At 42.5% G+C, this 14,446-nt stretch overlaps 1 protein-coding gene across 2 annotated transcripts in view; it reads left to right on the top strand.

The window, feature by feature from the left end:
• SMARCC1 (SWI/SNF related BAF chromatin remodeling complex subunit C1) overlaps positions 1 to 14,446 on the top strand; it is a 139,963-nt gene that overhangs the window by 72,882 nt on the left and 52,635 nt on the right. For both annotated transcript variants that reach the window (XM_090048004.1, XM_090048003.1), the window contains exons 18-21: positions 116 to 229; positions 595 to 654; positions 5,902 to 6,160; positions 6,932 to 7,093. In XM_090048004.1, coding sequence (XP_089904130.1) covers positions 116 to 229; positions 595 to 654; positions 5,902 to 6,160; positions 6,932 to 7,093 — 595 coding nt within the window. The remainder of the gene's footprint in view (positions 1 to 115; positions 230 to 594; positions 655 to 5,901; positions 6,161 to 6,931; positions 7,094 to 14,446) is intronic.

Below are 14,446 nucleotides of genomic sequence, written 5' to 3'. Positions count from 1 at the left end.
TCCCTATGTACGTTGCTCAAGAGAAATTCTTTGGTTCAGTCTCCTTGTGTTTGCTATGAAAATGTTGGACAAATGATTGTTGTCTTGACCCCCTCTCCTTACTGCTTGTTCTTAGGTCCCTGCTGCTCAGCAGATGTTGAGTTTTCCTGAAAAAAACAAAGAAAAGCCCACCGACCTACAGAATTTTGGACTCCGCACAGACATTTATTCAAAGAAGACCTTAGCAAAGGTGAGATTGCTTGGATTTTTCTTTTGCTTCTACTGGGCGTCACTTCAGAGGGCTGGGGGAGGCAGGGGACTGTAGGTTGGGAGTGAGGGGCACCAGTATGGCCCAGGGGCTGCAGGTCGGGAGTGACAGACACCAGCAGTGCCAGGGGGTTGTTGGTCAGGACTGGCCATCGATCTTTACAAATGGGTCCTGGTACTAAAATGGTTGAGAACCACTGCTCTAGGGTTAGCAAAGAGATTCAATTACAGGAACATCTTTATGAAGAGAGAGACTAACAGATAGACGTGTCTTACAAGAAATGGCTTGCTCAAAGTTGTTCTCCACAAGCATAAGTATAAATCAATCTTGACTTCTCCTTTTCATAGAGCAAAGGAGCCAGTGCTGGAAGAGAATGGACAGAACAAGAAACGCTACTGCTATTAGAGGTAAGGACAATGTTGTGGAATCCCAGCAAATAATTGGAATACAGAGGAGTAATATCTGGAATGAGAATATTCTCTGGGCCTTGACCTGTGCACTAAAAGTAATGTCTTTGTTGTGAAAAGTAGGCAGATAGTTGATAGAACCCCTGCTTGCTGCTGTTCATTTTTCTAGACTCATCAAGAATTGAAGAAATTTAGCTTTTATATAAAATTCCTTCAGCTTTCACTGGCATGTGCTTTGTGTCTGGAGCCCCAAAATCTTCACTTTGGTATTTTTTGAGTGTCTTAATAAGCTCAAATTTATCTTGCTGTGCAGTGAGTTCTCCAGGTAGAGGAAATGTTGCTAATGTGGTATTAAAGCTGTGAAAGATGTGCCTTTGGAGCGATGTTGGTATTTGCCAGGAAGGTGAGCATTGTAAGGTCCTGATAATGTTCACAGCTTCCCATCTGTGCTCCAGGGTGTTAGAAGAAGCTGCTAATATTCCCTTTTGAAGCTTATCTGTTTCTGGCATATAAATGATTCTATTAGGTGTTTTAATAGCTTTCTCCTTCGTTGCCATTTAATAAGAAGTACAAGTTATGAGGTAGCCACGAATTTGTGTAATTGCATAGGAAAGCCATAACTTGAATTTATTCAGCCTCTTGACGTCAAAACTATACTTAACGCTCTCTTTTCAACTGCTGGTAATGGCTTAAGGAATTGGGTACGAGATGGTACCTCGGCCAAAGCTGTTTTCCTAAAATATTAAAGATCTGGAGCTGCTGAATTGTGTTATTACTCAAGTCATCAGATGCTTATCTGATAGTGCAGTTTTGGACTGGAGCTCACTGTGTTAGATATTGTACAAATGCAGGCCTTGTGTTTGGAAGGAAAAGGGAATATCTAGTACAAAGATCTGGCCTGGAGGAATCAAGAGGCTTGAATTTCTGTGGTATTATCATCCTTGTGTCTGTAGTATAAAGGTTCTATATCTATCTGACTTTTCCTATCATGTTTTCCCCTGTTTATAACCAAATCTAACAGCTTTTAATTTTTCCAGACCATTACTACTGCTGAGTCATTCAATCCAAATAGAGGCTTATTGGGTAGTTACATTCTCGTGTTTTAGCCATGTAATCAGTCAGAAACCCCCCTGCCAAATTCTGTGATCTTTAGAAAAATCATGGACTTCAAATTTCAATAATGCTTTGTTCTTTGTATTACAGCTCTTTAATTTACACTTTACCTTTGTGAATAAGCCCAATTATGTAGTAAATTCAGTCTTTAAAAGTGCAGGGCCTTAGCATACAATACATTTATCATTTGGTGAATGGTAGCATGCTACACGTTCAGCCAGTTAAAAGACCATAACATGGCAAATTGGCTACAAAGATGTTCCATATTTGATGTGGAATGTTTGTGGCTGGTGTGTATGATGTTTTAAATTGAATGTGGCAAGGGGTTGCCCACTGTGCGGGTTTACAGGTGTCAGATAGGCCTCCCTGCCCAGAAGGTTTAAACTTGTGTGCAGGACAACCCTACACTGCATGTGGCTTTCAACTTGGTGTGGGTGTAGAGCCTGGGATTGTGATCCGGGGCTCCTGGCACACCAGTGAGTTGAAAGGGAACCAGATCCTGATGCTGGACATCCTAGGTCAGCAGATACATGAGTATAATCTGACAGATTTTTATCTCTAATCCCAAAAAATCATGCATCCTGCTATGTATGTATGGCATGGCACAGTGCAAAATTATCTGGACCAGATCCCATCAGACCATGAAATCAGTGTCTGCCAGGACCCAAGGGGGCTCAGTAAAACAGCCTGAATAGGTTCACTCATGTTAGATTGACATACCTACACTTTCAGGTAAGTGTTTTTATTTTATCCAGCAATAAACTATGTTTAAAGAGCAGGAACAGCTAAGTAGCAGAGGCATTTGGGCATACACTGTGTAAATATAATGAGCTAATAATGCAGTGTAATGTCTTTCTATATTAAAACTGCCATTAACATTTACAATTCATACTATTGTGAACTCTGTTAATTTGTAATTCAACTGACAGGTGAGCTCTGAGATTAAATGAATTAAAAGTTTCTTGCTGGTTGGAAAACATTACAATCAATATCCTATTTACAGTTACCTTAGTAATAATTGGCCCAGTAACTCAGAATGCATGCTCTGTGGTAGAGACATAATGAAGTGATGAATAGCGACCAAAACCTATGCCTCAGAAATTTCATTCTGGCTGCAATAAATAAAATTTTCAAGCTTGGTTAAAGCTGTTTGGTAGCTAATTTGATCCAGACAGACCCTCTACATTTGTAGCAGAAGATGCAATATGTACAATGTCTGAAAGTAGCAGTAAAACACCCCAACAGAATATCCCAAATTCAGTGCACACTTGGTAAACGGTTAATGAGTTCTCTGCTAACAAACCTACTAAGTAATGTACAGTTTAAACTCAACATTATTTGGTCTCTCTGTCTTTTAACCTTTAAATAAAACAATAGAGAGAAATATCAGTTCAAGCTTTACTAACCTGCTATATAAGCTTCCAAGAGAAGTGGTGCAGGCTTCTACCCTGGGGGTGTTTAAGAGGGGGTTAGATGAACATCTTGCTGGGGTCATTTGACCCCAGTATTCTTTCCTGCCATGGCAGGGGGTCGGACTCGATGATCTGCTCAGGTCCCTTCCGACCCTAGAAACGATGAAACTATAACAAGTCAGCTTCATCCAATTAAATCGTCAAGGTAGCTTTGGACAAATCTATGCACTAAAGTTACAGAGAATGTCTTATCCATGATGATTACCATCTTCCTGTCTGTTGACCAAATGACTAGAGGGAGAGAAATTGTTTCCTTCCCAGCATCAGGATTCTGTTTTTTTCACTTGCATCTCCATGCAGCTCTGTCTTATGTGGTTATGAGAGCATTTTTCAGATATTCATATGGAAGGGCAAGAGTTGTGGGAAATTAAATATTCATACTACAGAAAAATAACAAAAGTAAATAGAATGGACTACAACACTGCATTGTGAAGCAAAATTACATCCCAGGCTAGCTTTTTAACCCTGTCTGAAGATGGGTAAATGGGATGAGGATGGAAGATGACATAGAAATAACAGTAATGAGATAAAATTTAGAAAAGTAAAATATAGGCTGAATATTAGGAAATATTACTTTGTGCCAGTACTCATTTTGCACTGGAATTGCTTCACAAGGGAAGGGATAAAAGCCCTGCTGCTTTGGAGATCTGAAACAGGACTAGACAAGGCACAAGAGCACAGTATCATAAGTTGAACTCTTGCATTGACCCCTGTAGTGTGGGCCTGACAAAATAGTAGAATAATGCCAGTTTTAACTTCTTGGAGGCAATGCATTTTTCCAGAAGAGCTTTAAAAAAAAACCCAAAAGGTTTTGGTAGTTTCTCAGCTTGTTGGGGAGTTTCCTTATTTATCTTTCCAACCATCCAGCTTCTAAAGCTATAGTGACAGAGAGCACATACTCTGTGGTATTAAATAGGTTGGTTTTGTGTGAGATTTGCCCAGGTACATATCCTACATTTGGGGACAAGGGGACAAAGATCCTTCAGACAGTCTTTTACCAAGTCTAGCTACAATAGCTTTAACCTTTTGCAAGAGAAATGGGTGCAGGAATTTTGGCAAGACCAAACTAAACCTCATATAACAAACTCAAAACAAAAAGACATCTTCACTGTCAGTAAAATCACCTGTACATAAAGTGTGTAAAGAATAATTTTGCCTACATAAAATTAAGAAGCCTTGAGCTTGTTTCAAGATTCATTGTTAGACTGAAACTACATTCAGGGCAAGTGTTGATGCTCGACAGGGAGAGGAGCAGTGCTGCCTGTTTGAGTAGAAGCACTATGTAACATAATGAACTGTCAGGGCTTTCTGACTGACTTGAACCTCCAACACTATCCTGGTCACAAGAAAATACAGGGCTGGGAAGAGGGGATAGGAGGGGTTCTGTGTTGGGATGAAGGGAACAGAGCTGGTGTAGGTAAGGCTGGGGAATGCACTTGGGGAAGCAGCATGGTGCTGGGTACAGTTGGGCATGTCAGGGTATAGGTTGAGTAGAGGACCCCTGTAGTGGGGGCAGCATGGTGTAAAATCTCTGCTGCTGCTGTACAGGCTGCCAAGCTAAGATTATAATTTTTTTTTTTTTTTTACTAACAGTGGAAACACATGTTGGTGAAAAAGTGTGTCTGTTAGTAAAAAATAAAACAGGCAAATTACCATTTTTAAAAAAACCCTCTTGGGTTAGCAACCCTCATCTTAGGCCACTTGGTACATCTTCCTTCTTTCCCCCCTTCAAGCTGTTCAATGCACAGTGAATCTGTAACATTTCAACTCAGCTGCTCATTTTGTTAATCTCCTTGTTAGATTATCTTGTTGTTCTCCTTGTTAATCTCTGACAAGAGAAGCATGCTTCTCTTCTGTCTTTCCCAGCTAACTCTTCATCCCTGACATCCCCAATTGTCCTGTTATAGTAGATTACCTTGATGCTGAGAGAATGTTATCGCTGAGCTATCTACTGCTGTAAAAATGATTTTCCTTCAGGCTTGAGAGGCCAGGATCCTGTCTAGAAAGCCGTGCATTCTAGAAATTATGGGTTGAAAATATAGATAGATAGATAGATATGGGTGAAAATACTATGTTAAATATGGTCCTGGAAACAGATATCCTCTGTACCTAGAGGACAACATTGTTAAAGCATCTTGTGCCTCAGTCCTAAATTGGAAGACTTGCATCAGAAGATGAGTAGTTCAGTTTGTGGTCCAATTAGTTCTTGGTGCCTCTGTCAAAACTTGCTCTCTTCGTTAACTTTTTTTGTTCACCTGAGCCTTCAAATAGTCTCTCATAAGAGCTTGGTCTAGATGTATGTGCCAAGCCATTTACCATGGTATTGAAGTGTGCTACAGAAATAGGTAGGTCAATCGGTATAAGGAAACCTTTGGTTCCTTCCTCTACTCTCACGAGATGAAAGGCTGCACATGTTTTTCTCTTATGCTGGGGAAGATCAAGTCATTGTCTTGCTTCTCATCCTAAAGGTGGTGAGATTTCTGGTAGTTCTGGTATTTTGTGGCATAAGTATCAGATGGCCACTTCATTGCTCACATCTACCCTTTCTGTTGCAGGTAAGTTAGTGTTCTGTTTACCACCAAGCTGAGAGGGTGAGCAAATAAGTAGTCTTTTTTTTACCAGACAGTCGATGCGAAATGCTCATGTTCTTCTTCATTTACAGGCTCTGGAGATGTACAAGGATGACTGGAATAAGGTCTCTGAGCATGTTGGCAGCCGTACCCAGGATGAGTGTATTCTCCATTTTCTGAGGCTTCCCATCGAGGACCCGTACTTGGAAAACTCTGATGCATCTCTAGGCCCGCTGGCTTACCAACCTGTGCCTTTCAGCCAGTCTGGAAACCCAGTGATGAGCACTGTTGCTTTTCTGGCATCTGTAGTGGATCCCCGGGTGGCGTCTGCTGCAGCTAAAGCTGCTTTAGGTATGAAGTCGTTGTGGCTATTCAGTTTTGCTTTATGAGGTCTAACTTGTGTTTGGTATTGACTGACTTTTAAACTCTAGCAAAGTCAACTACTATTTCTAGTGTTTCCCCAAAATGCAGCTAATTGTAGTTTGAAAACCAAAGCAGATATGTTGAAAATATGGGCAAGGAGTTATCCATAAGGATATTTGCTGATTTGTCTCATAAGCTGAAACGAGCTGGCAATGCACAAGCTTGCACATTTTGGAAAAATATTTGGTGTTGAAGGATGTTTCATTTCCCCTCTAGTCTGCTACCTTCATTTGTTGAAATATTAATTGGTTAATGTCTGCAAATCAGTATATAAATGCCACCCACTGCTTTTTTATCACTGTTGGTTTAAATGTACGTGGTTCCATGTTGTAGACTCTTTTCGTTTAAAACACCCACTTACAATCTTGTGCCAAAATATGAATGTAAAGATCGTGGCTACTGTGGGATTTTTTCTTATTTTAACTGTGGCTTTCCTAGAGGTATGTTGTAGAAATAGTTCCTGCTTATTCAGTCACTGACTATTCCTGTATAAAGGACAAAAAATATGCTAGCTTGCATTTTTGTAGCTTGGAAGAGAGATTAACTTGACTACTGTTAATTAGCGCATTTGAGGAAGAAAATTGTCTGCTTTATGACAAGTAAGGAGAAAGTTCAGAATTTATTGAAAATTTGTTTGTAACTGGATCTGTGCAAACCTACTTGCTGATGTTGAAATATTTCCCCTTCATCCTCCAACAGAGGAATTTTCTCGGGTGCGAGAGGAGGTACCACTGGAACTTGTTGAAGCCCATGTCAAGAAAGTACAGGAAGCAGCAAGAGCCTCTGGCAAAGTGGATCCAACTTATGGACTAGAGAGCAGCTGCATTGCTGGAACAGGTCCAGACGAGCCAGAGAAATTGGGTAGGTTGAATCTTGGTGTAAAGAAGCTCCTGCAGATAAAGGCACTAGCCCAATAAGAACAGCAGGGTTGGAAGGGACCTCAAGGGTTGTGTGGTACAACTCCCAGGATGCTACTCCCAAGCCATCCCTGTCTACTGCTTACCCAGCCTCCTCTTGAAAACCACCAGCGAAGGAGACTCCACAACTTCCCTGGGCAGGCTGTTCAAACCAGGTTTCCTTGGAGACCTAATGTGCATTTACTTTTCTGACCCTTAAAGCCATTACTTTCTATCCTGCCCTCTGTGGCATGGGAGAAAAGTTGTTCTCCTTCTCGTCTTTTATGGTAGCCCTTCAGATATTTGAAGACTGCTATTATATCCACATCATAATTGCCTTTACTGCTGCCTGGATGTACCTGGTTCTATCAGCCTTTCCTTGTACATCTTACCTTCCAGCACCTTTATTTTTGTGGCCCACCTCTGGACACTCCAAAGAGTCTGTTCAAGACAAAATAGGGATGCTGTAGAGTGACAGAACTCTGCATCTGTTTGTCATGTTCTGTACTATGCTGTTTCTGTTCCCATTGTTCTCACCAGAGTCCTTTGTCCTTTATACTTCAGAAGGCGCTAAACCCATATTGGATCAATGTGAGCAAATAACTGTTAGCAACAGAAGTTGTGTGGGTTTTTTGGGTGTTTTTTTTTTTTTGCTTGTAGTTTTTCATAAAACGGTTTTACATTAACAGTTGCAGGAATGTAAAAGGAAAAGGTATGAAACACTTACCTGCAACAAAGTAGGGGTTAGCACTGAATAGCTTTTAGGGTCTCTTGGATGTTTTATAAATGTTTCAAAATGTATTGCTTTTGTGCAGGAACTTTGACCATGTGATAAATGCTACCCATTTTTCCTAATGTTTAATATAGAAGGCTTTCAGCTTTTGTTCATAAATTCTCCACTTATATAGGCAAATTGCTGTAACAACTTTTTTTTTTTTCTGAGAGGATAATAGATATGCATGGCTGTAAGAAACAAAACTAGAGATTAGGAAGAGGACTATGATATTCATATGTGAAATAATGAATAGTCTAGATGAGGAAAATTGGGTGTTTCTGTTCCCTGTCTTGCAAAATGAGGACGTGACCACAGCAAGGCAGAGGGCAAGACGTGGTAGCACCTTTAAAGACTAGCTGGTTGCAGCACCACCCTGTCTTCCCTGTTGCCTGACTTGAGACAAACACAACCAACCGCCTCTGTGCTCAGTGAAATTAATAGTGGAAATGACCAAATGGAAGGCTTTAAAACACAACCCTCTTGGAGTGTGGACTTCATTGTTGCAGGAGGTGAAGAATTGCAGAAGATATCACGAGTGTTGGCATCGTATCCACATTGCAGGAAAGTGCAGGATTGTCATAACTGATGGATTCTTTGGAGAGAATTGGAAGCAACCTGTTTCTGGGCCTAAGGACTGTGTCAGGTTCAGGGTGCAGCATATTCCACATTTGCCCTTTATGGGGTTCTTATGCTCTTCCCTGAGACGCTTGAACTGAATGGCCTTGTGGTCAGATCACAGGTGGCCTGTGTCTTCCTGTGATGAGACTCAAAATGGAAACCCGTTGGTTGGGGGAGAGAACAGGAAGCCAAATAATAGAAAATACCCTGCAGGAAACAGCACTGCCCTGGTCCCATTGGTAGTAAGGTTAGTTGGAGCCAGATGAGGCCAAGGCCTTCTGTCTGCAATAGCTGTAGTGAAACACCAACACCTTTTTATGGCTTTCTCAAAATGTTACTATATAGAGTGGTCCTGCCGAAAATAATGCTGCAAAGCATTTTTCATCCACACTTTGTTAGACAGTCTCGACTTCCCGCCTGCGTTCTGAGTGCAGCAGTAACGGTGAGAGCTTTGTTTCATAGGACTTGAACTACAGATTGATTGGTGTGTATTGGCCGGTGGTAATTTCATGTTGCGTAGCTTGTGCTGTTCTTAGACAGCTTAAAAACCTAGTGTAATGGGTAACGGTTGCAGCGGAGGCTCGTCTGTATGGAATTACTTTCAGTAGGTGCTCTGGTGGATCAGGCTCCCATTTAGGCTTTTTATATGTAACTACCAGAAATTGTCAATCTGTACCAGATACGCATCTAAAAAGCCCACTCTTGCAGCCTCTGACATATATGGAACATGTCCTTTTGCATCCTCTTTCTATTTAATTCAGCTGGCTCTTTAAATCCCACTTCAGGTGAGAATTGTGCATCTCCAGGTTTCTGTTTATTCCGTAAACCCCACAGCATAGCTGTTCTCATCTCCTCCGTTTGGTTTATTGTGCAGTGCACCCACAGGGACTCGGCCGTATACCTACAGAAATTCCAAAGGATTTTAATTTTTAAACGTTCGGTAAAGACCTGGCAGCACTGTTTGTTTTATGCCAGTAAATGTTTAATACCTCACGTTCTCTCTGCAGCATTGGCTTGGCTGCTGTGCTTTTGATTTGACCACTGTTCATTTGTGGGTGAATTTTAGCATTTGTGCCAGGGAACTGGGGCTATTGATGGATGAGGCGGAGCATTGTGTTCTCTGCATGGAGCTCAGGGTTTTCTGCGAGCTGTACCAATGCACCTCTGTCCTGTCTTGCCTTGCCAAAATCTTATCCCAGATCTGAACAAAGATAACTAGGTTGTGGTGTGAGGCGAGCTCATAGGAACTAGGGTGCTTGTGTATTGGGAGCGCCATTTAAAAAAAAATATACATATGTTATATTTGGATAACTTCCCCCCATATTTTCTAGTTTAAGCTAAAAATATGGCTTTGTGCCTGCTGCATGTCCGATGAGACTTGCCAGTTTTTCTTTTTAAAATATAATAGAAACTGAAATTAGCAGGCCCCTCCATTTTCCTCTGCTGCCTTGTGTCGCATCCACCCCGTGGAGCAGGGCAGAATTGATGCGGAGAAACACAGGGCTCCCAGTCGACATGACAAATGCATGCCAGAGCAGAGCCGCCGTGGCAGCTGGAATATCTGCCTTTCCTCTTCTGTGCTGCATTGTTCTCCCGTGTGGAATTGATGCGAGGAGGCAAAGCTCTCGAAAGCACGTCAAGGGGTGGTGGTTTCATTTTTCTTAGCTTGAGCCTAGGATAAAACAAATGATGAACTTTCCAGTTTGGATTAGAATTAACTTAACACTTGAATTAAGGAAATATTTATTGACTTGAGACCTGTTTTTAACTGGTATCTACTAAATTCCTGACTTAATCTTTCCTGTCCGATACAAATGCATTATGCATGTTAGAGTTCAGCCTAACCTGTTTGATTTCAGACTACAGGGGTGGACCTGTCTGAAGTTCATTAGCAGATCAGTATGTGATGCAGCCCACTCTTTATCGTGATCTCTTGTACTGTTTGTCCACGAGTTGTAGGTACACATTTTCAAAGCCTCCACCACTCAATAAAGAGATGTGGAAAGGAGATGGCCACCCCATGACTGTTGCTGAATGAGATGTGCGCTGCGTTCTATAAGTAACACTGGCCTGTTATCCCTAATGCGATTTGTATTGGGTTGTGACTAATGGAATAAATTAGGACAACAGCAGATGGTTCTCCCTGGGGGAGCTGCTCAGCCAGAACAAACTGGGTCATTCAGCAATCTGCAGCGCCTTCCACCTTGAAGCAGCTTTGCGTTGCTGGGCGCTGGGGAAAGAGTCTGAGTCGGTGCTTTTGATATGTTAAAATATAGCTGTGTGGCATACACCTACTGGAAAAGCTAGCTGGGTTTGCATGAGTAGACCTCAAGTAATAGACCTTAAACATGTCACCCTGGAGGACTAAAAATATGTACTTGGGGATACACGCTGTGTAATTAAGGTTCATTAATTGCTGTAGTTCAGAAATAAAATGATAGTTCCCCTAGTCTCTCTTTTGAAAACTGTGTTTTAATATTGGTGTATTTCAGCCTGACACGGGGAAATGGGTGAGAAGGGAAGTATGACGGGAATAGACTGGAGGAGCGGCTGCCTTGGTCTAGAAATCTTGCCTGTAGGAGTCTTTGTGGTTAGCTTTGTTATAAGCTAACAGCCAGGCTCCTTTTAAACCAATATATTTAGAGCTATTAGAGACCAACCCCCTGCAGGAGCCTAGAGTGGTTCAGATGAAATGATTAATATGATAGATGCCATGTATCAAGGATGCTCTGAATGTACTGGGAGCTCCGCTATGGTGTGTTGGTTCACTGTTATTTTAAGGGCAGGATCAAGCCCTTAATAAATCTGCCTCATCTTCCTGAATGCATTAGGTTTTTAAAATGCACAATAAAGGCAGCTCTTTTGTGCAGTACTGCACAACTGACAATACCGATGTTTTCCCCAATTCACTGTGGGCATGATTGAGTTTTGATTGCTTGTACAAAGAGCCCCTTCAACGCTAAGATCTTAAAGGTACAGCCATTTCCACTTGATCGATGCAAGATGCCCAGACAAAAGCAGGTCCCTGAACCCTCTCTCAGTATATTGTTGTTGCTGTCTTTGTAATCTCTACAAAAATCAGGTTTGTGCCTGCATTCTTCAGAGAGCTGTCCCTGTTCCCAAATCCAATAACACTTCTGCCCTTTCTCTCCCCTGCCCACACAGTGCTCCCTTCCTGAGACTGGGAGCTGGCTCTGCAGCTGCTTTGAGCAGTGCTGTCCTCTAGCCGCGTGTTAATGTAAATGCAGGTAGAAGGGAGAAAAAACACAACTCAGCGCCCCCCCCCCCCCCCCCAATCCAGCCATCTAGCATCAAGCTGTACCAGCCCTGTTCTTAGCAGGCAGCACCTCTGTTTGCCCCACAAAAGCATCTGTGAGCCTTAGGTCTTGTGAAGAAGCCATCTGTTCTGTGCAGGGTGATTGTTTGCAATCAGAAACCCAGGAAGGCTGAGAAGGGACGTGATCCATCCGTCTCTAGCCTGCTGGTTAGGTGCCTTGTGCCTTCTGCTACCAAGTTTGTGTCCAGGTACTATCATTACCTGTCCTGTTCAAACTGCAAATGTTTTAATCCACAATATGCACCATAAACATAGTTCCTCCGGAGGGGAGTTGTCTGCAAGGTCTTCATTGTGGAAGGGTAGATCTTTCTTCATAGTCAGCCCAGACTGTTGAGCACCTTGAAAATAAAGGCAATCTCTGGCATTGACTTGGGCCTCCATGGCAGTGGTTCCTGCATTGGTGGTCATGACCCCAAACACTGACGTTCCAATAGGAAAGAAAATTGGCATTAAAATGGGGGCAGCCATCAGAGCGCTACCCATGTTTGTGTGCCTGCAGTTACCTGGCGCAACTTCATCCCGTTTCATTCTGAGCAGTGGCAGTTCACACCAGATATTACCACAGGCTAAGAGCAAGTGCTTGAACAGATGCTGCTGCTGGCTGCTTTTATGATGTCCCTACTAGTATAAAAATATTGCCAGATATACGGGCTAGCACAGAATTACTGGTCTCTATATGGGAGCACATCCAGCAAAAATTCAGCAACTGCTGCTCTTTGGGAAGCCAATATTGATTGCAAACAGAAGACAGGTTTGATGTCCATGTGGTATTACTGAAGGGGCATGGTGTGGTGTTATGTACTACTAAAAGTTTCCAAAGGGCTAAATGTCTCATTCCCGAGTACATCGCATTGCTGTAGTCCGGGGAGGGAGATGACGACAGTGTATACGTATGAGCAAAGTCAAGTCGCCGTCTGCCAGGCTGGAAGGGAATCTCCTAGCCAGCCATGAGTCGAGCCAAATGTGTGTCTTTTTATCAGCATTTTATAAATTAGTGACTTATCTGCCCACGGTCACATCAGAGTTAGGGTTAAAACCCAAGAGTCTCTGGTCTGGCCAGGCATGTGGTCCAGAGGCATCGCTTTCCTAACCATAAGCTTGTCAGCAGGTTCCAGCTGGAAATCATGTTGTCCTTTCAATTTATGAATGAGCATGTACAGGGTACTTCCAAGTACACGCGTCTTTGGGAGCTGTAGGGCATGTGTAAAGGAGGTCATGTTTGGCATTTAACATTTCCCACGTGCTAGGGAAATAATGCTAGAAAGTTGTTAAGAGTGAAGAGTTTAAGTTTTCCCTTCAAGTGCTTCACTCATGTCCTAGTAGGGGCCCCTTGGGTACTGAAGTGGCTTTCTGAGGACTGGGGCAATCATCTCTCCTTGTATAGTGGAGTTGTATAGTGTTTGCAGCTGTGGCACAGGCTTTCCATGGGCTGCCTACAGCCACTGTCTCAATCTAGCCCTCAGCACCCCCCTAAAGAAAGCCTGTGTTTTATCATGCTGGGCATCATGCATAGAAGACCTGTGTTCAGTGTGTGGGAAGCGCTCACTGTTGTGGAGTTTGGACTTCTCACTGGGCCTGAAAAATAAAAGGAGCTTAAGTACTGGCATGATTATATTATACTTGGGTCCAGAGCTGCTTTTTTATTGCTAAAACAATTTGTTCAGAATCAACTGCAGTAGTAACATAAGTGTGTTTTTTATAATGAACTATAAAAACGACCCCTCTTCTCGGGAAACTCGGAAAGAGCCAACTTGGCTTGGGGAAACTTGTCTCCTCTCCAGACTGAAGCTCCTGGCAGGGCTCATGCACAGGAATACTTGGTGCTGTCACTGTTCCTCTGGTAAGAATGGGAATCTGTTTTTTTGCTGCACTCAGTCAACCCCAAGTAACTGGCTGGAGAGCTGATTAATCAGCTGAGATGCTTAATCATTTTCTCTTCTTTACCTGAAGACAATTTCAGCTAACTGAAGGATCAAACAGGGTTTCCTAAGAAACTGAGACTAGACTCTGCATGAATTGGACAGCTGCAGCTATTGCCTACCTAGGCAGAGCTCCTCTTTGGGGTTTCTGTTACTGTCTTAACACTGTTGAGATTTAGGAAACAGTCCCTGGGTTGTGAGGGGGTGGGCAGGATTGTAGACTGGATGTGCCGTGCTACACAGGATGGATAGTCATCAACCCCTCTTTGATTCAGAAACCATCAGTGACTCGTGGGTTTTTTTAAGACAGCTTCATATGGTTTTTCCATCTGGGAAAATGGATGTATTGCAGGACCTGCTGAAGATAAGAGTCAGGTAACCTAGGGGCCCTTAAGAGGATGTCTAGGGCATTCCCTGCAGGTGGGGAAGGTGGCTAGTGCGTGTGGATTGGGGTATATGTTCTCCAAATGATGAGCTCCTATCTGCGTTGCCAGTTTTGTATATTTTTTTTCATCTGCCTTATTAGGTTTTACTTCTATGTTTGTAGCAATAATCAACGACTGCTGTGTTTTTATCTCGCTGAAATGCAGGAATGCTTGAATATGTGTTTTTGTAGTCTCTCAATACAACTAACATGTTCTGTTCAGGTCCCCCATACCTGTCACACTT

This window comes from Crocodylus siamensis, chromosome 5, assembly GCF_052110815.1.
Source record: "Crocodylus siamensis isolate JL-2025a chromosome 5, ASM5211081v1, whole genome shotgun sequence".
Taxonomy (NCBI): Eukaryota; Metazoa; Chordata; order Crocodylia; family Crocodylidae; genus Crocodylus; species Crocodylus siamensis.
This window is presented reverse-complemented; position numbering and strand designations above follow the sequence as displayed.